At 47.7% G+C, this 20,295-nt stretch overlaps 2 protein-coding genes across 2 annotated transcripts; both read left to right on the top strand.

The window, feature by feature from the left end:
• The first annotated feature begins 8,878 nt into the window (after positions 1-8,878).
• Positions 8,879-14,615, top strand: Slc10a4 (solute carrier family 10 member 4). Its single transcript, XM_075943484.1, has 3 exons — positions 8,879-9,629; positions 10,328-10,538; positions 13,757-14,615. Exons 1-3 carry the CDS (start codon positions 9,040-9,042, stop codon positions 14,267-14,269), a joined length of 1,314 nt encoding a protein of 437 aa, XP_075799599.1. The 5' UTR covers positions 8,879-9,039; the 3' UTR covers positions 14,270-14,615.
• A 705-nt stretch (positions 14,616-15,320) lies between these two features.
• Zar1 (zygote arrest 1) lies at positions 15,321-19,310 on the top strand. The gene is made up of 4 exons (XM_075943238.1): positions 15,321-16,225; positions 17,820-17,912; positions 17,991-18,065; positions 19,114-19,310. The coding sequence occupies exons 1-4, from the start codon at positions 15,413-15,415 to the stop codon at positions 19,255-19,257; spliced, it is 1,125 nt and encodes a 374-aa protein (XP_075799353.1). The 5' UTR covers positions 15,321-15,412; the 3' UTR covers positions 19,258-19,310.
• The last annotated feature ends 985 nt before the right edge of the window (positions 19,311-20,295 follow it).

Raw genomic sequence — 20,295 nt, 5'->3', positions numbered from 1 at the left:
CCACAGGAGAGCAGTGTCCTTTACAGTGTCCCAGTAGAGAGAGGCTGAGGGCCTGCTTCTGTGATTCGCTTCACACGGACAGAGAGGTTTCAGTAAGAGAAAGCCGCCTTTATAGATATTGACATAGCATTTTCTTGGGGCTAGGAGGTAGCTTAGTGGTTAAGAGCATTTGCTCCTCTTCCAGAGGACCCATCTTGTTCCCAGTGCCCATGCTGGGCGGCTCACAATCACCTGTCACTCCCGAAGGAGTTCAATTCCCTCTTTTGGTCTCTGAAGGCATGTAACCACAAGGCACAAATTAATATAGACACATACACATGCATATAAGTGAAGTGATAACAATAATAAATTTTGGTGGCACATGCCTTTAATCCCAGTACAATGGAGGCAGGAGTAAGCAAGTGTCTATGAGTTTGAGGCCAGTCTAGTCTACACTCCAAGGTTGGGCTACACAGAGAGATCCTGCTTTGGCAGAATAGTTAATTCCTTTATTTCTTTCCTTTGCATAAAGCGCAAAGCCTTGAAACTATCAGTGGACATTTTCTATAAATGTTTAGGCTAAATTCGTCTTCACTTTAACATCCTGCTGGGGGCTTTATGGATAGTGGTTTTTTTGTTGGTCAGTTTATCAGATGACAAATCTCCTCCTCTGTCCCTAACCCTTCTGTGATGTGGTCTCACTCTGCAGCTTTTGCTGGCCTGGAACTAGCTATGTAGATCAGGTTAGCCTTGAATTAACTAAAATCCACTGACCTCTGCTTCCTAAGTGCTGGGATTAAAGGTGTGCGCCATCATGTCCAGCCAACAGTATTTTGTGATATTTGAAGGCAGTATGTGAGGTCCCTAGAAAATTCCTCTAAAGCATGCATCAAGATCAGGATGAATTTTTAGGTTAAACTATAGGTGAAAAGAAGAGTGGATAGTTGGGCAGCGGAAGGAAGAGTAACGGGACCTGATTTCGGGTAATGCTGGCTCTTACCTCACCAGGCACATATGGGAGAGGCCAAGGGCTCCTCTCACGCAGACTTGGGGATAACATGAAAGGAGGCCTTGGTTCATTCCCATCTCTGTTGGTGGGCTAGGACATGCCCCATTGAATCTCATGATTCAAGAGATGGGAGTTTTACAACACTGTTGTGTGCGAACGAAGCAAATGGGATTAGCTGGGGAAGTCAAGAGAGAACACACAAGCTGAAGGCAAACGACTCCCAGACACCAAGATGATCTCAGTCATAAAGACCATTAGCAAGACACCAGAGCTTTCTGTTAGCTCTCTGCGTTTGTAATGGCAATAGCATCTTCAGGGATGGGAGACCGGTCATCCTCAATGATTGATAAGGCAGTAGCCATAGTAACTGTGCAGCATCCCAGTGTAGCTCATTTCCCCCTTGACACAGGAGTTTAAGGTGGTGAGCCATAAATATGGGTTACTATGGGATCCCTAAAATAATAGTTTTTGGCTTCCAAATATCACTTGTGACATTACTGGATGCGGAGTTCCTAAATTTTTTTTCCTTTCTTACCATTTAGTGAAAATGGTCTTCTTATTCATGGTGTAGTTTGGTGCCATTTTGATCTCGTTTGGCTAAATGGTGAAGATTAATATCGACAAAACTTGAAAGGTGAGGAATGTTGTTGAAAAAGATCAGACCAGGGACTTGGTGTGACTCGCATTTTCTCAGCTCCCAGGAATTGTCATGACTTGAGCATCTAGAAGAAAGATCTAGAAATATTTTCTGTATAACTGGCCACTAACTGCAAACTGGCCCATTTACTTGTTACTGGGGAAGAATTTCATTGTGGACCTTATTAACGTGTGTGTGTGTGTGTGTGTGGTTGCATGTTTAAAGATTCTCCAGAGTGATCTTATCTGCAAGGGGTTTCTCCACACAAGCTGACATTAAACTCTAAGCTGTGTTTATTTTCCCCCTGAGTTTTGTGCAGCTGGGCTCAGGAGGGCATGGGGGGCGGTTGCTCAGTAATGACGGGCAGTTCTGTAGGATGGTACTTTAGGAAGAGAGGGACTTTTGTTTTAGCTTTGTGTTGAGAATTTCTGGAGGAATAAGTCCCTCCCCGAACAGAAGATGCATTTCCCATGAGAATGAAGGAGATTTGCTCAAAGCAGAACAACGGCCGTCCACATTCGGCTGACTACCAGATCTGCAGTGTCTCACAGCAGATATGGAAGACCACAGACATCATCCTTGCTTTTGATATTCTTGGGTCTCATGTCCCTTCATTGTTCCTTCCTGTGGTTCTCTCCAAGGCTACCTAGGCCCTTTGGGGACTGTGGCCACTTCTACTATGAACATTCCAGTTCCCTTAGTTCCCAAACTGCTGTCTGTTCCAGTGCCTATGTGGCTCCTTGGCTTCCTCTCACATCCACAAGACTGGAATACGGCCATAAAATATACTGAACTTTGACCCTGCAGCCCTGCCCTGTAGAACAGGCTAGTGTTCCCCTTAGATGAGACTTCAGTCCTCCCTCATGACACCCAGAAGCATCCTTAATCAAGTTTTTACTTCTGTGCCCATCTGGAGTGTCTCCTGAAACTGAAGGTTTATTTTCTGACTGCCTGGAGGGTATCACCCTCCTTCAATTTTCTGATGTCCTGTGTGTCTAGGTAAGAGTGCCAAAAGAATAAGCTCACTTTAAATTGCACACTTGCTATTTGTTTGAAGTTCAGATTTAGCTGGATAAACCACCCCCCCCCCCCCCCCCCCCGCTTTCCCAACAACCACGAACATGTCTGCTGTGGTCCTTTGGTGTGACCTCTACCTGTCTTGTCTACTGGGCTGCCCCAACATTTTCCAGTATATTTTAACACAGTTCCAGGTCTTCTCTGACTTAAAGTAGGCACACTTTTACACCAGTTGCCAACGATATTACAGTGTTCAATGTTTTAAGTGGGCATATATGTTGGGGAATATTACCACACATACACTTCTTGCACATGGAAAATAGTCCTTAGCACTATCACTAGCTGGTAATTAAGGTAGAATTAAGATTATTAGAAAGTGACATTTATTCTGTGAAACAAACTTAAATAAAAAAATCAAGTATAGTAGGCATGCCGTGTTGCATTTAAATATAAACCAGCTAAGTGCAATGTTCTTGTCACTGCTTCCATCTGGTAGGTCTCTGTTAAAAGAATGCCACGTGTGTCTGCGAGATGGCTCAGGGGATGGAGTCACTTTGCCACCGAGCCCGATGACCTAAATTTGATCCTCAGACCCCACATGGTGGAAGGAGTTTAGGAGTTCTCCCAAGTTGACCTCTGACATCCATATGTGGGGCATGGCGTGTGTTCCCAGTTCCCCAAATAAATAAATAAACATGTAACTTAAAAACTTAGAGAAAAATGCCTGCTAGTGGTGGTAGAACACTTGCAGAGCATCCATAAGAGGTCCTGAATTTGATAAGCAACATGGCTAATACACACTGCACGCGTGCATGCACACACACATGAACTCTCTCTCTCACACACTCACGAACTCTCTCTCTCTCTCTCACACACACACACACACATGAACTCTCTCTCTCTGTCACACACACAGACACACACACATACACACACACACACACACACACAGACAGAGAGAGAGAGAGAGAGAGAGAGAGAGAGAGAGAGAGAGAGAGAGGACCAGATTGATAAAAGACAGTCTTCCACTCAACAAGTGCCCAGTCTGATTCGGGACCCTTCAGTGAGTTTTCAAAAATGTATCTGTTACTGCTCAAAACACAGAATGTACTCACTATTCTTGTTTATTTCAAACAGTGTCTTTGAGGGTGTGGCAGTAGTGTTAGAGAGAGGGGAAGGAAATATGGAAATAGAAAAACCATCCATCATCTAATATACTCTGATATACATTGCATGTGCCCATATAGGAGAACTTCTAAAGGCACTGGGCCCGATTGTCCATAACTTGCTGTTTCACATCGGTCTGTATTATGTGACCTTTGGTTTCACAGTATTCCTTTATATGAGCAAGGAGTAACTTAGTCAATCAGTTGCGTGCTGTTGGGTACTTTGGCTGCTTCTGTTTATTTTATCTTCTCATGCTCTCTATGCATATTTTAAAAAGCCAAATGATTTCTGAAAACAGGCAAAAGAGATCGTTTACAATAAAGTATTTTCGTGTGTCTGTGGTAAGAGACATACATATTCCCTTGGGTGTTTGTGGGAGCTGGGAGCTGGTATCAGTCTCCCACTGAGCCTGGAGCTCATCCATTCAGTTAGGTTAACTGCCCAAGGCACTCTAGGGAGCCCATTGTCTCTGTCCCTGACTGTCTCCCACCCAGCACTGGGGTCTATGCACTGCCCAGCTTTTATGTGGGTGCTGGGATCCAAACGCACCTTTTCATGCTTGCTCAGTGGACTCTTTACTGACTGTCCCTATGACAAAGCACTTCCTATTATTAAGCAGACAAGGGTTGACCTCACTAATAGGTAAACACAGAATCTGAAGCTTTAAAAATGAACTGGCAAAGGTTCTCAAAGCAGCAATCTCCAGTGCTGGAAATGCAATGGGAGGCCCTCAGATGCCTACAGCTTCTGTGGGCACTGATGTTTCTACCTCCCAACATCCCCTCTTCCTCTTCCTGTTCACAGTGTTCAACATTCCACCATATTCCTGAGAGGAAACCCATGGTCTCTTCTGAGTCTTTTGTCTTGAGGGGAGATGAGACTACTCCCCAGGCTATCCCATAGCCACGTGATTGACTGACTCAAGGATCATCCCAGCTCTCTTGCTTGGACCAAGGGACTCTCAGGACCTTTTAGGGGATCGCTGAGAAGAAAGAGTAGCTCTTTCTGCAGCTACATCTAAGCTGGCGGCATGGAGCTAAGACTCCTGGGGCCTCCTATCGAGAGAGTGTAAGTGAAAATGAAGCTACGCAGAGCTGGGGATGGAAAGAATCGGGGATCCCAGCTCTGGGATGAGCCCCACACAGAGGTCAATCATTTCCATGACTCACTAATTTCTTTTCTGCTTAAACCAATCTGAGTCAGAATTCCTGGCATGTCACCTGAAACAGTGTGTGTGTGTGTGTGTGTGTGTGTGTGTGTGTGTGTGTGTGTGTGTGTGTGTGTAAAATGTATCACACATTTGTGCGCGTATAGGTTTTAACTTATCACTTCAGATGGTCGTGGTTTCTTCTTCTCTTACTAACTCTTCTCCTAAATGTGTCTTGGACCCTCTTTGGAATCAGAAAAGGCAGTGTGATCCACTCTCCCAAAACAAAACAAAAGCACAGAGAAGCAGACAACACTTTAGTAGAATCCCAGGTTCATCCATGGACTAGATTAAGAACTCTCGGGGGCTGGAGCAATGGCTCAGTGATTAAAAACACTTGCTGCTCTTTCAGAGGAGCTGGGTTCAGCGCCCAGCACCCACATCAGGTGACTCACAGTTGTCTCTAACTCTAGCTCCAGGGGACCCAAAACCCTCTAGCCTCCAGGGGCACCTTCACGAATGGAGAGCACATAAATTTACCCAGGTGAACACACAAACATAAAAAAAATAGACAATACAAATTAAAAATACAAAGGAACTTCTGGGAGGTTGCTCTTCTGGGTAGGCACTGCAGACAAGGAAGAGAAGACCTCCAGCTGCAGGGCATAATATTTAGCATCTGCCTACCTATTTCCCTGATTACTGCCCCCTAGTTCATACAACTGCAGGCCAACGTGTTTGGAAGGAAGCATTGGCATCCAGCTGTGTGTGTGCAGTGTATGGCTAGGCAAACCTGAGTGAAGCTGGATGCAAAGACTCCAGAGTAGGTACCACACGCACTAGATGCTCATGTGGTACTCCAAGTTGTTTCCACGTCTCTAATTGGTTCCTTGGGATAAACACCTGGAGACAGAATTGCCGGGTAAAAGTGGATACACATTTGTAGGGCAGGTGTTACCTGCTACCAAGTTTTCTTCTAGAAAAGGAAAACCGACAAGATGAACGGGGAGCTGGTTGCAGCATGCCCCTGCTCCCTCACATAATCCTATTCATTTGAATCTTTTCTGATGCTAAGAAAAACCCGCCCTCAAATTGTTACAATCTGATTTATTTGGCTCTAAGCGTGTTTTCTATAAGTGTAACTGTTTGCATTCCTTCTTGCACTCTTGTGTGTGTTCTTATCATTTGCATTTTTTTCCTATTGCACTTTGATTTTTGCCAGTCCTGGGTACCGAACCCAGGACCTTGAGCATACCAAATAAGCATTCTCTTACTGACTACTTCCCGGCACTGTTTCCGTTTTTCACCCATCGGACAAATTGCCTCCCAGATTTCTCCCCAAGCCCCAAGAGGAGCTGGTTGGTCTGCCTGTAATTACTGCTTATTTGATTTGTGGGTTTTAATATCTTTAAAATGAGGAGGAGGCATTCTAAAGCAAACAGGCTTGGTGGCTCATCAACCGAGCCCCAGCTGCACCCTCTACCGTGTGTTCTGGGCTTATCTCATGCCGTGGCTTAAGAACATGAGCCTGTGTTACTGACCTTTTCATCACTAAAACAAAATAGCAGAAATAACCTACGAAGGGAAGGGGTTCATTTTGGCACATCATATTTGGAGGTTTTAGCCCATGCTTACTTAGCTGTATTGCATTGGGCCTCTGGTGAGGTGCACACCACGGTGGGAGCAAACAGTGTTCACCTTATAGTCAAACTGTTCATCTTATAGTCAGGAATCAAAGAAGAGTGAGCAGGGGTTCCCATCTCATCATTCTTTCTGCAAGCATTCTCCCAGTGACTCAAAGAGCTTCCCCTAGTCCCCACCCCCTTAATGGTCCCACAGTCTAATATAGAGCCAGGCTGGAACTGAGCCTGCAGTACATGGGCTTTCGAAGGACTTTCAAGACCTCAACTATAGCAGGGCCCAGTCATGCCGGAGCCCTTTTGAGCCACTTTTGAGCAGTACACCTCATCACAACATCTATCTGACTGTCTTCTGCCCTCATAGGCCTTGAAAACTTGAATCTTTTCATCACAGCCCCCTTCCTCCAAAACTTTGCCCAGTAGATGCATCTTTTCTGAGTTCAGTGTGATAGAAAAAGTGTGGGGTGCCATTGTGCTCCTAAATGTTTGCTCAAGGTCTATCTATCCTCCTTGAATTAACAGCTTCGGTACATTTATGGTTTGAATTTAGTCTTATTTTTCATATGCTCTGCCATTTGAGACTTGAGGAGGCAGAGATGCGAACATCAGAACACAGGGGATCACTGGGCAATGGAGTTCACCCTCTCTCTCTGGGAAGGGGACAGGAGTCACTTCTTGCGAGGAGGAATTCCCTCTGTCTTGGCTCAGGAGGAACCCTAGCCTGGGCTCTGACTTTAGACTGGACATTCCCACGCTGGCTCGGACAACTCGACTGGCCATCACTGCTGCGGACACTCCTGGGACATTCACTCCTCCTTAAGAGCTGTGCTCTGTTTAGCAGCCATCCTTCCCTTTGACACGCATGGAGGGAAGGGCTCCTCCTTGCTGCCGCTCCATTCCTATGAACCCTGATTTAATTTGTTTGGGGATTAGCCTGTCTGAAGGTAAGAGTCTCCGCTCTTTGTTTCACTTCAGCCCTTTAATCCCAGGGCTGAGTCTTGACTTCACAACACTTCATAAATCTGCGACCATGGAAACGTCTTCTTCCCGCCTGTCAATGACTTTTTAAAATTTTTTAAAATGTTAGAAGCTTTGTTATATATATATTAAAACCCTTGCAAATATATAAAAATTCACAAACCAAAACAAACCAGACCCAAAGTCTGTACAACTTAGCCGACAGTTAGAATAGGCATCTGCAGCAGAAGATGCCAATAGCTTTCTTAATACACACTTTTTTCCCACAGAGACTTTTCTCAACCCATTGAGTTAGGCACTCAAGAACTAGGGGAAGCACAGGTGTCCTTCTGCCTCTGGTTGTAAGATTCAGACCATGACACAGGATAACTGGTTGGCAACAAGCAACTGAATATTTCAAAATGGGGACTGGAGAGGATTCAGTGTTCCTAACCAGAGACATTGCGAATGAGTGCCGCCGATGGCTATGATTTGATCATGAGCTCAGTGTGTGTGATTAAAATGTTATACCACACACAATAGAAATGTACAATTGCAATATGTCAATAAACAACTTTCAATGGAATTTGTAGACAGAGTATCCAGCCCATGGGTTTGCCCTGGTTCTGAAACAGCACCAGGCAGAAAAATAGGATCATTATTATTGCTTTTTAGTCCGAGCCTGAACATAAAAGCTTACCATTTTTGTTTGCAAATTCGGGCCAAATGCATGTGCTGCTTCCAGACTGGATCACGTGGAGCCAGGCCTTTCTATGTGCAGAGCTGTGGACCATTTACATTGTTTATATATATGACTTATATGTACTTAGATAAGCATTTTTTTTTCCGTTTGATGAGTCTGGCTCTCTAGATTTCATTACCAAAAAGACCATGTTCTGGCGTGTGACCGCTGGGCAGGGTGACTAAAGATAATTGTATAACTGTGTATTTGGAGAACCTAAGGAAAAGCGTTTGGAGTGTTTTCATCATAAAGAAACTTTAAATATTGAAGGAGATACGTTCAAAATAATTTGACAAGCGTGTGCATATATCCAAACATCACGGGGGACTTCGTGTTCAAATTTTACCTTTGAACTAGATAAAATATTTTTAAAATTAAAAAGAAAAAGAGGCAGGGTCATCAGAGAATTTGATGGGCAGCCAGGCCCGGTCTTCTCCGCCCTCTTGGGCTTTGTCGGGTCTTTGTTCCGCCCCTGGCTGCGCTGGTACAGAACCACTTAGCTATGATTAAAAGGAGGGGACCGGGCGGCAGGGCGGGGCCTGCGGTGCGGGCGGCGACAGGGTGCGGGCTGCGTGATGCTCAGTGCCAGCCGCCGGGCAGCATGCACACGGGAGCGAGGACCTGCTCGCCGCACCGACGCCACGGGGACGCCTGACCAGACAGACAGGTGGCGGGGACCGCAGGACCGAGGGAAGAGGCGCAGCCGGGGACAGTCCCCGCAGACCGGGCCTCGGCGACAGCGCCATGGACGGCCTGGACAACGCCACCCTGCTCCTTGACCCGTCCTCGCTTGTGCCGGACAACTTCACCCTGTCGCCCAACGCCAGCAGCCCGAGCACCGGTACCCTGTCGCCTCTCACTGCTGCCTCCAGCCCCGGCCCCGGGCTCAGCCTCGCTCCGAGTTCGAGCATGGGTTTCAGCCCCGAGCCGACCCGGACCCCAGAGCCCACGAGCAGCAGCCTCGCAGTCAGCGTGGCGGGCCATGGCTCCTCCGCCTTCCCCCAACCCTGGGTCCCTCACGAGACTCCGTTCTGGGACACACCGCTCAACCACGGGTTGAACGTGTTCGTGGGAGCCGCCTTGTGCATCACCATGCTGGGTCTGGGATGCACCGTGGACGTGAACCACTTCGGGGCACACGTCCGGCGGCCCGTGGGCGCGCTGCTGGCGGCGCTCTGCCAGTTCGGCTTCCTGCCGCTGCTGGCCTTCTTGCTGGCCCTCGCCTTCAAGCTGGATGAGGTGGCCGCGGTGGCGGTACTCCTGTGTGGCTGCTGTCCGGGTGGAAATCTCTCCAACCTTATGTCCCTGCTGGTGGACGGTGACATGAACCTCAGGTATGGCCGCTTTCCCACCCCAGCCCACAGAGTTCTCAGCAAGAGGGGTGTGTGGAGCTCTGTGGGATGAAATACTGAGGAGGGAAGGATAAAGGGGCGGAAGATACGGAGGCTTGGTTTTGAAATGCTGGCGGACGCTTAGAGATTGTGTGTCAGTGGGGAAAGATGTAGCCCCGGATCTAGCTGGTTAACGGCCCTGGGATTTCACGCATAGCCCCTTCCCGGAGGATCAGGCTCCTCTAGTAACTGTGTCTCTAGTAACTAGAAGGCAAAGAGAAGAGGGAAGTCTGAAGCTAGAACTCAACGGAATGCAAAAAGCCAGTCAGGACTGTAGTCCCATAAAGAAAGTCATCTATCTCTTAAGGAGTGCCACCTAACTGAGCTTAACCCAGCAAGTAGCATCCACCAGTGTCAGCGTCTCAAGGTATTTGGTAGGATTAAAAGAAAAGGTTTCATGTCATCAGAATCAATCAGTTTCCAGGCTTTATGAGGTTTAGGGCAGCCATCCTGGGTCCTAGGTCATTGTCTTGGCTGGGATTCCCGTTTCTATCACAGCAGGATAAAATAGACTCTCTGCAGACTTCAGCCCTGAGACTTACAGCGCCCCCTTCTCCCTTTCCCTCTATAACAGGTAAGGAAAGACGAGGCTGGCCTTCTGGCTCAGAGCCCTTTCTGACTCTGTTCACACCTTTTTGCAGCATCATCATGACCATTTCCTCCACGCTTCTGGCCCTGGTGTTGATGCCCCTCTGCCTCTGGATCTACAGCCGGGCTTGGATCAATACCCCTCTGGTGCAGCTGCTCCCGCTAGGGGCAGTCACCCTGACTCTCTGCAGCACGCTCATTCCTATTGGGCTGGGCGCCTTCATTCGGTACAAATACAATCGGGTGGCCGACTACATCGTGAAGGTAAGGTCTCTCTTCCCTGCCAGCGGCACCTACCAAGAGTCTGGTCTCTGAAGAGGAGTTGTCACGCTAGGAGGTTTGGACAGCAGGGAAGGGAACAAAGGACTTTCAGGCACACACTTGACAAGTTTATACGACAAGCCTAATTAATGACAAACCTCAGTGGGATAATAGTTCTAATTAAGTCCCAGCTAAAGTTGGGAAGAAGGATGCAGACTGTAATCCCAGCACTCAGAGACTGACACAGTAGGGTCTGGAATTTGAAACCATTCTGTCTGGCTCAATCCCTTACTGTTTCTCAACCTGTGGGTTGTGATCCCTTGGCTAACTCTCTAGCTCCAAAAATATTTACATTACGATTCATAATAGTAGCACAGTTACAGTTATGAAGTAACAGTGAGAATGATTTTATGGTTGGGGATCACCACAAGATGAGGAACTGTATTAAAGGGTCACAGCATTAGGAAGGCTGAGAACAATTTCTCTACCGCATCTGAAAATTAACAATAGTGTAAGAGATGCACTTAGTGGTGATACACTCATGGAGACGCAGTGCAATCAAATGGCGAGCACTGCAGGGCACAGTGGCGCAGGCCTTTAATCCAGGCTCTTGGGAGGCAGAAGCAGGCAGATCTTGGTGAGTTCAAGGCCAGCCTGGTCTACAGGATGACGTCCAGGACAGCCAGAGCTACAGAATGAGAACCTGTCTCAAAACAAAACAACAACAAAATGGCAGGCACTTCCCACTAACTGAATAGTACTAAAATCCAGAGCAGATTGGATAAAATTATTCAAAATATTTTATAATGCATTAGAATATTTTCAGTGGAACTCTAATGCTGAGGAAACACAACCTGAAACAGGCACCCTTAAATAACATAATTAAAAAAGTCGAAGTTAGCAAGACATTGGGTCAATATAACAGAAGACACAGAATGTTGGTCTCAAAACACAGAACAAAACTGGGTTCTGGGTAGTGTGGATTCTATTGTCATAGCTAAACCTGCACATCTTTTATCTTTTCGGACACATTATTTTATATGGCTTTTCAAGTTAATGAAATGATGAGGAATTACTATTACTAGGGAATATTTCTAACAGTGCTTTATTTTAAAAACGGATATTTTATCAACATATACTTTCAATAGTTGACCAGAAAATTTTAATTAATTTTAATTCTTTTGAAAAGTGAAAGAAGATGAAAACAAAACCAAAATGTTCATTTTTCAGAAGTAAGCTAACTAAAACACACAGATAACTAGAGTGCAGAGACAAGTTTCTTTAGACAAGGGGGGGGGGAGAACCATTTCAGTGTTACAATTATGGAGACTTCAGAATATAGAAAGTTTTATTTTTATTGACTTATTTTCTACTTATACAGAGAAGTCAACTTTCCCTAGTAAAAGAAAAAGAGCATTCTGTTCTGCACAGAGATCTAGCTCCAAGAAATCTTATGAGTAGCCAACATAGAGTATAATAAACACCTCCACACACACACACACACACACACACACACACACACACACACACACGTACACAGCATCTCTCCATAGATGGTCTTGAGATGCATTTAGTTAGCTCAACCATTCAGCTACTGTTTTATTATTAACTCAATGGCAATTACCATGAAAGTTAAGGAATTCCAGGAGCAAAACGAGGAACTCAAGCTCTAAAAATAGAAGAAATGTATTAAATAAGGCAATTATGGCGGGTTGGTCTCACAAGAAAGATGGGGCTCATGTGATCACTAAGCTCTTGCAAACACTTAAATGAGTATTCGTTCCCAGTGTCCTCCCACAGGACTTTTTCATCTTTCCTTTCTTCTTTTTTTAAATTTTAAATTGCTCCAAGGAACTTTGTAGGTAGAATCCTTAGATGAAGAAATGGTATTCCTGTCAGTTCTTTTTAAATGATACACATTGTAAATTAATTAAAAAGTTGATTTGTAATAGGTCACTGAAAATTGTATATGTATTTTTATATGCCGTAGGAAAATATTTCAATATCTTCTAGAGTAGAATTTTTGATCAGCCTAGATCAATTAAAAAAATTTTTTTTCCTTAAGACAGGGTTTTTCTGTGTAGCCCTGGCTGTCCTGGAGCTCACTCTGTAGTCCAGGCTAGCCTTGAACTCAGAAATCCACCTACCTCTGCCTCCCAATTGCTGGGATTAAAGGGGTGTACCAGCACTGCCTGTTCAGTTTTAAATATTTTCAAAAGAGCATCAAGTCCGTGTCGATCCCAGAGGCTTCAGCAGGATTTCATCTCTCATCTGCTTTCTCAGAGAGGCGGAATTTACTTCAGCTTTCTGGGGATCGCTAGTGCCCTCACACCTCATGGGAAAAGCACAACTTCACCACCTATCTCCAGGAGACTAGGGACATCTTTAGATTTCTTCCTCATCTCTGTGCTTCCTCTTCTACTTGAATGAGGAAATGTACCAATCAGAACAGTGAGAGGGCGCATTTCACCCAACCAATAGCAGTGTTCCTGAAACCTCCCTATTGCAATACTTCCTAAGAATCGTTAGAAACTTAGGAGATTTTTTTTCATGGACAATTCCAAGAGTAGAGTTGCAGATTTATAAGGAATTCACCATATCTTTACCTACAGAGTTGATAATTTTTTCATTGGTATCAATGAGCAATTATTAGTATCGATGGTATGGGCAGTCATTTTTGGAACTTTGAAAGTTAAAAATATCCTAAACTAAGTTAATTTTTATTGTAAACTTAACAGCCTTTTATGTCATGTAAAATAAGAACGAATTTCACGTGGAAAGCACAGGGTTCAGGAGAGGTAAAGATTAAGTTGTCCAACCTAGTCCTCAGTCTGTAACTAGGTTCTTGGGTTCAATTCTAGCTGCTCCATTTTAGAGGCATGCATGCCAGTAAATTAAACGCATTAAAAGTCATATGACCTAGGCTAAGCGGCTGAGGGACAGTCTGCCTAGAAACAGTAACCCTCCCCTCATCACTAGTTTATCATTTGAAAGACATTTTAGAAGGAGTAGTCTGTTCTTTATATCGCTCCCTCCAAGGCCACTGCCAGAGCTCAAAGAAGGTAAATGCCAATGGACATCAGACCAAGCCCCAGAGCAATTCTGTCTAATGTGGAGTCCCAGCTTTGGACATACTCTGTGCAGGAGGTCCTATCCCCTTGCCTGAATTCCTCCTCGATGATGTCATGGCTGATGGTTTGCCTATCTACTGTCTCTTCTAGGTTTCCCTGTGGTCTCTGCTAGTGACCCTGGTAGTCCTCTTCATAATGACTGGCACCATGTTGGGACCCGAACTGCTGGCAAGTATCCCTGCAGCTGTTTATGTGGTCGCCATTTTTATGCCCCTGGCAGGCTATGCGTCAGGCTATGGCTTAGCTACTCTCTTCCACCTTCCCCCCAACTGCAAGAGGACTGTCTGTCTGGAAACGGGGAGTCAGAATGTGCAGCTCTGTACGGCCATCCTCAAACTGGCCTTCCCGCCACGCTTCATAGGAAGTATGTACATGTTCCCCCTGCTCTACGCCCTCTTCCAGTCTGCAGAGGCAGGGGTTTTGGTTTTACTATACAAAATGTATGGAACTGAGATACTGCATAAGCGAGATCCCCTGGATGAAGATGAGGACACGGATATTTCTTACAAGAAACTGAAAGAAGAGGAAATGGCAGACACCTCCTACGGCACAGTGGGAGCAGAGGACTTAGCAATGGTGGAAACTACCCAGACCTCCCTCTGAATGTGGAGAGAGGGGCACAGGAGCCTCCATGTGGCTGAATTATCACTTCCTATTTATGCCCTGTGGTAGCTCATATGGGCCACATCCAGGATAACGATGGATTCACATTCCGTGTAACAGATTTGGTGGTCCCACTGTAACGTTGTATCTCAGTATTAATCATGTGTTTTTATAAGTCACCAGTGTTCCAGGATTGCTTGCACCTGGGTCAGCTAACGCGCACCTCCGCTGGTTAAGTGTGCTGTTTGGTTCTTGCCATTTCCAGGGCTGTTGCTACAGATAAGCACTGTATTAGGAAAAGGGGGCTGGAAATGTGGATGTCTGGTGCATATATGAGTAAAAGTGTAAAACAAAAACACGTGTTTGCTCAACTTACAGACACCTGCTGACATTCAATACTAGCCTGTATTGAGACATGTCCAAAACAGGTAAATGAAACCGCAATGTAGCATTACATTGTCCAGCCGCTATCAAACCAGAGAAAATCACATTCACGTATCTGGCTACTTAATCTAGGATTTATTTATTGTTAATGCCCACCAGCGTTTGACAAGGATGCAGGCATTTTCTTTCACCCATTTCCTGCATTTGTGTGAATGCATCTCAGATCCATTTATCCTTAGGAAAATTTGTAGGCCTCACCCCGGAGGAGAGAAAACCCGTACCTCCATTCACCCCTGGGGAAGGGTGATAGCTACAGGCTCCTAAGGTGTGTCCCTTCTTGAAAGGCTTGTGGGTGGACACTGCTCCACCGCTCTGAGCTAAGTGAACTGAGGCGATAGATAAAGAGCTCAAAGCAGGCTCCTAACCTTGGTATTTTACTCCCTAATCAGACACCGGGCTTGCCTCGCCTTCCTCGTGGCAGACACCTGGAGCGATGAGGGCATGCGGCCACCTGGCTCCGCTAATCCCGGTGATGATTCTCGGGTGGAATTCTCACCTCGGCGAGTTCCCTACAAATTGCCCCGGTGTGTGGCAAGGAAAACCACCTTTCCGCATCCTCGAGGGGGTCGCCGCCCACCAATGCAGGAAAAGCCTGGGGAGGGTTTCGCTCCGCGCGGCTAGAAGTGGTAGGGTTTAGGGCTGCTCCCGTCGGTGCCGCTGCCTATTTAGTGGGGCGTGGTGGGCAGCTGGACCGCGCTGATGGCTGCCTGGGCGGGCGAGGCGCGGGATGCACACATGTTCCCGGCGAGCATGCCTCATTCCTGCCCGCATCCCCACCCGCAAGTCGACAAGGCCCAAGAAGGTTGGCGGTTCCGTGCCGGCGGTTACCGGCCCGCGCCCCCTTCCTTCTTTCCCGGCTGCGGGCAGCTCACCGCCGCCGAGTACTTCGACAGCTACCGGCGGGCGCAGCTCATGGCCCTGTTGTCGCGGGCGGGTCCCCGGCCGGTCTGCAGCCGCGATGCTGCGGTGCAGGTGAACCCGCGCCGCGACGCCTCGGTGCAGTGCTCGCTCGGGCGCCGCACGCTGCAGCTTGGACAGCGCCGACGCAGCCCCGAGGTCCGGTCCGGTTCCCGCCAACCCTGCAGCCCCGCCGGAGCCCGGAGGTCCCCACGCTCCTGGCGCAGTGTCGCCGTGTACTCGCCAGTGGCCTTCTGTGGCCTCTCCTCCTCGATGGAGGTCGCGGCGGGCGAGCAGAAGCCCAGCGACGGAAAGCAGAGGCCGGCACCGGCGGAGACCCGGGAACCCCAGCTGGGAAAGGGAGAGGTGGCGGTGAGAAAAGCAGTCCCCAAGCCGTGCTCCAAGGAGGGCGACGTCCAGGACGAAGGGCAGGCCGAGCAGGAGCAGCCACTGCGGGAGGACCCGGACAGTAGGGAGACCTCGCAGCCTGAGCCCGAGAATCAGGAGCTGCGTCCTGCCCCAGAGTCGACTCAGGACCCTGGTGACCCGGCCACCGTGAGAGACGGGGCCTCCCCGCAGAGCACCGAGCAGGACAAGGAGCGCCTGCGCTTCCAGGTGAGGCTTGATGGGCCCCAGATGCCTCCAGAGTTGAGGCTCTCCTTCGGGAGGCCCTGGGGGGGATGCATGGCAGCATAGCATTCTTCAATGTCAGTGTGTATGCTTTTATTCATTTATTTATTTGTTATTTATTTGTTTATTATGTGTATGGGTGTTTTGCCTGCGTTTATGTCTCAATTGAGCGCTTGGTGGTGGTGGAGGGGTGGGAGCAGAAGGAGGGATGCCCTAGGCCTGGAGTTTTACAGATGGTTGGAAGCCGCCATATGGGTGCTAGGAACTGAGTAGAGTCCTCTAGAAGAGCAGAGCGTGCTTTTAGCAGCTGATTTAACTCTCCAGCCCCGAGGTAAACAGGATTTTGCCATTGCTGACTGTTATTGCAGAGGGAGGTGTTTACACAATACAACCAAATGGCAGTCTGTTCTGGGGAAAGCCAGTGTAATTATTTTATTCAGCTCACATGCACACGGTAAATAAGGCCCCCGTGGAGTCTGGACCGTTTAGTGAACTTTATCGCGGGAGAATCAACTCCCAAGACCCCGTTTCTTATTTTCCCACCAGATGTGGGAAACTGTCTCAGTGGCTCAGCCGGATCCTCCTACCAGATTCTTCCCTCTGTTTCTGAAGCTGTCAACTGAGGCTTCTCTCTCCCAAACTTGCCCAGCTTTAAAAAGCTCCCCATTCACCCAGCACTGCTAAGCCTTTGGGCAGTCCTGAGTTGTTGGCCTAGGCTAGACAAACGGGCGGGGGTGGGGGCAGGGGCTGGGGAAGAAGCCAGTTGTAACCCCCAAGGAAAGAGATGAAAGGACTCAGGAAGTCCTTATTCTATCCCTGTTATCTCAAGACTGTTTTGTGTTTGAGGTAGAGGGAGAAAAGCATTTGGCCACTGCCATTCACAGCTGGATGTGATCTAGGCAAAAAATTTTCAGCCTTTTACGGCCCCCTGTGGTATTTGCTAACCTGTAAATTGCCTTAGGGTGCGCCTACCCGTCCTAAGGCCTAATGGGGGTGGGGATGACAGACAGACAGACAGACAGAGGACACTTGTTCCCAGCTTGTTTGTCACAAGAAGGAAGATGGGAAGTTAGAGAATCAGGTGCTGATACTGCTTAGCTTGTACTAAATGTAATCACAGGACTTATCGGGAAACTTAACTAGCTCGTGGAGAATTTAATGTTGAACACCTGAGAAAGTTTGGAAGCGTCTTTCTCTTTCAGCCTAGAGAATAACTTTGCATCTGTGCATTTCCCAAGGTCATGTGTCGTCCCACGTGAGAGGCCTAAGAATCCTGAGCTCAGGCAGCACTAGATACGTGGCCTTTCCCTTGTCCGGTGTGTGGGGGGGAGACAATGTGCCAGCCGGCCCAATGAGTCTGGTCTATAAGCTGTTTGTTTGCTCTTGGTCTGAGTATCTGTTTGATTGAGCTATTAGCTCACCTGATTAATTTAGAGGTTGGCCCACACCTAACCTTCCGTCCCCCGACCATGATCTAGCAGGAAATTTGGTCGTTTTAAGTATCGAGTAGAATCTGTCCCAGGCTCTGAAAGGGTCACTCGGGCGTCACGTGGTTAAAGTCTGCTGTCCTCCTGTCCAGTTCTTAGAGCAGAAGTATGGCTACTATCACTGCAAGGACTGCAATATCCGGTGGGAGAGCGCCTATGTGTGGTGCGTGCAGGGCACCAGCAAGGTAAGACACAGCGCGTGGCCGTCCCGTTGCTGCTGGGACGCTGAGCCTCCCCTCCATGTGCTGCGTTTCCTGTCCCAGGTGTACTTCAAACAGTTCTGCCGAGTGTGCCAGAAATCCTACAACCCGTACCGAGTGGAGGATATCACCTGTCAAGTAAATCAAACATTGGCATTTTGGGAAGAGGGCTTTGTGTGCACTTTAAATATATGTCCTAAAAGAGGCTAGGCTCCCAGTGGTTGTAGGCTCTGTTTGTTTGGTTTTTGTTAGGGGCGGTAGGTAGAAATTCCCTCCACTGTGGAATGGGGAGGGGGGGGTTTCTTCCCTTCTGCTCCTGTAGAACCTGATAGTGCCGCCTGATAGAACCTGTTACCTCATTTGCGGTATAGAAGGTTTGATCACCTACTCCCCCCCCCCCCAATTTGGCTTCCAGGAAAATATACTGCAAAGCAGAATATCTTTCTGCTAGCTTGAGACGGCACCCTATTACCTAATGCTATGCATGTAGGAACCACATAGCCAAGCTCGAGTATGAAACGCATGCATCGAGCTTCAGGCTTGCTCGAGAGCTCACAAAGGGAGTTGCCTGCAAGACTGTTCTAAGCTGTCGTCCAGCTTTATGCATTTCACCCGTAGCTGTGGTGGCTGAGCTTACTGTGGTGGTGGCTTACTATTAGTTTAGCACGGTGCTGAGGGGCTAGATAATGTTTAAAAAGAAGGAAGTGACGTCATTTACCTGTTAATGTTAATCGGAGCCAATGGCGCCCACATGTCTGAGAGTCGTCAATGCACTTGTCTTAAGTCAGTAATTGGAGAACTAACTCCCCTACGGTGGGCACTGAGAAACCGAGGTAAAAACCCATTTAGACTGCATTTAGAATAAAGGGGGAGCCGGGCGATGGTGGCGCACGCCTTTAATCCCAGCACTCGGGAGGCAGAGGCAGGCGGATCTCTGTGAGTTCGAGACCAGCCTGGTCTACAAGAGTGAGTTCCAGGACAGGCTCCAAAGCCACAGAGAAAGAAACCCTGTCTCGAAAAACCAAAAAAATAAATAAAAAAAAAGGGGGGGGTAGTAGGCACCTCTCTACCTTACGGTGCCTGAAACTGCTCAGTACTCGGCTTTCTATACTGTCACCTGCTTTGAAGCTCCCAGAAGCAGGGGGACAGGGGCTCATCCTTTCTACTTTTCACTCTGATTTTTCAGAGTTGTAAAAGAACTAGATGCACCTGCCCAGTCAGACTTCGCCATGTGGACCCTAAACGCCCCCATCGTCAAGACTTGTGTGGGAGATGCAAGGACAAACGGCTGTCCTGTGATAGCACCTTCAGCTTCAAGTACATCATTTAGTGAAAGCCAAAAATGGTTCTGCTAGCTTGGGGCTAATGGAGCGGGCGAGAAAGCTTTCTCCCAGGCCCCGTCTCCTCTCCACTTTTCCCTTCTCAAAATATTTCATGAAAGGCAGTGTACTTTGATAAAGCCTGCAAAATAAAAGGTATTGCAAAAACAGTTTGAGGCTTTATCCAGTTTATGCCTCGGGTTGAGGAGAGCGTGCGCTGAAAGTCGGGACCTGTCGCCTATACTTAGTTAACGTCTGTTGATGGCAGACTGGACCAGGCTGAGTTAGGGAGGTTACAGGCACCTGATCAACTCTTAAGGCCTCCTAGACAAGAACAGACAAGAATCTACAGCTTCAGTTTACAGGACTGAGGTTCTGTTATTAAACAGAATCGACACATGATAAATTGGAACGGGGTGCAGTGTGCTATTTAAACCAGGTCTCCTTGGGAACCTTGAGAGCCCCCTGGCAGATACTGGTGCGGGGCGTGCAGTCTCAGGTGCGTCTAGCGAAGCAAGTGTTGACTGTTGGTCTAACGCAAGCCTCACAGTTGGAACCAGGTGGAAACTGCTCCTCATTTTCTAAACACTTGTGTTGTAGCGGTAGGTAGTGCCTCCCCGCCCCCCCCCCCCCCCCCCCCGCAACCCGGATGTTAGTCTGACATCTTGTACACTAGCCAAGCATTCACAGAAATGTGCCACATCCAAAGTGAGCTTGAGGAGGCTCTAGTGGCCTTGTGTGGAGGGGACAGGTCCACCTGGGCCCAAACGAATCCAGCTGATGTCTGGGCAGAGTGCTATTAGCCTGAATCACATCAGGGGCGTGAATCTCACGGGGGCGTGGCTAACAAGTACGCCAGCCAACAGCAAATACCTCCATCCTCATGGTGATTTTATGCAAACAAGACCAGGACCGACCTGGTGCAGAAGCTGCACTTAGCTAAATGCCTCAACAAAGGATTGTCTGACTTAGACCACCTGAGCTGAACTTTTGAGTCTGTTGAGTTTGGACGTGTTTCCTGCCAGGACAACATGACCAAAAATCCTGTG

Source organism: Microtus pennsylvanicus, chromosome 12 (assembly GCF_037038515.1).
Source record: "Microtus pennsylvanicus isolate mMicPen1 chromosome 12, mMicPen1.hap1, whole genome shotgun sequence".
In the NCBI taxonomy this organism is placed as follows: Eukaryota; Metazoa; Chordata; class Mammalia; order Rodentia; family Cricetidae; genus Microtus; species Microtus pennsylvanicus.
Note: the sequence above shows the minus strand (reverse complement) of the source record. Positions and strands in the feature narration are given on the sequence as shown.

What these genes read in the sequence shown, in the direction of transcription:
- Slc10a4 (XM_075943484.1), top strand. Translation starts at nt 9,040, where the DNA reads ATGGACGGCCTGGACAACGCCACCCTGCTCCTTGACCCGTCCTCGCTT. An exon ending in GACGGTGACATGAACCTCAG is followed by an intron (nt 9,630 to 10,327) that starts GTATGGCCGCTT and finishes ACCTTTTTGCAG; the next exon opens with CATCATCATGACCATTTCCT. An exon ending in TGGCCGACTACATCGTGAAG is followed by an intron (nt 10,539 to 13,756) that starts GTAAGGTCTCTC and finishes TGTCTCTTCTAG; the next exon opens with GTTTCCCTGTGGTCTCTGCT.
- Zar1 (XM_075943238.1), top strand. Translation starts at nt 15,413, where the DNA reads ATGGCTGCCTGGGCGGGCGAGGCGCGGGATGCACACATGTTCCCGGCG. An exon ending in GCGTGCAGGGCACCAGCAAG is followed by an intron (nt 17,913 to 17,990) that starts GTAAGACACAGC and finishes TTCCTGTCCCAG; the next exon opens with GTGTACTTCAAACAGTTCTG. An exon ending in TGGAGGATATCACCTGTCAA is followed by an intron (nt 18,066 to 19,113) that starts GTAAATCAAACA and finishes CTGATTTTTCAG; the next exon opens with AGTTGTAAAAGAACTAGATG.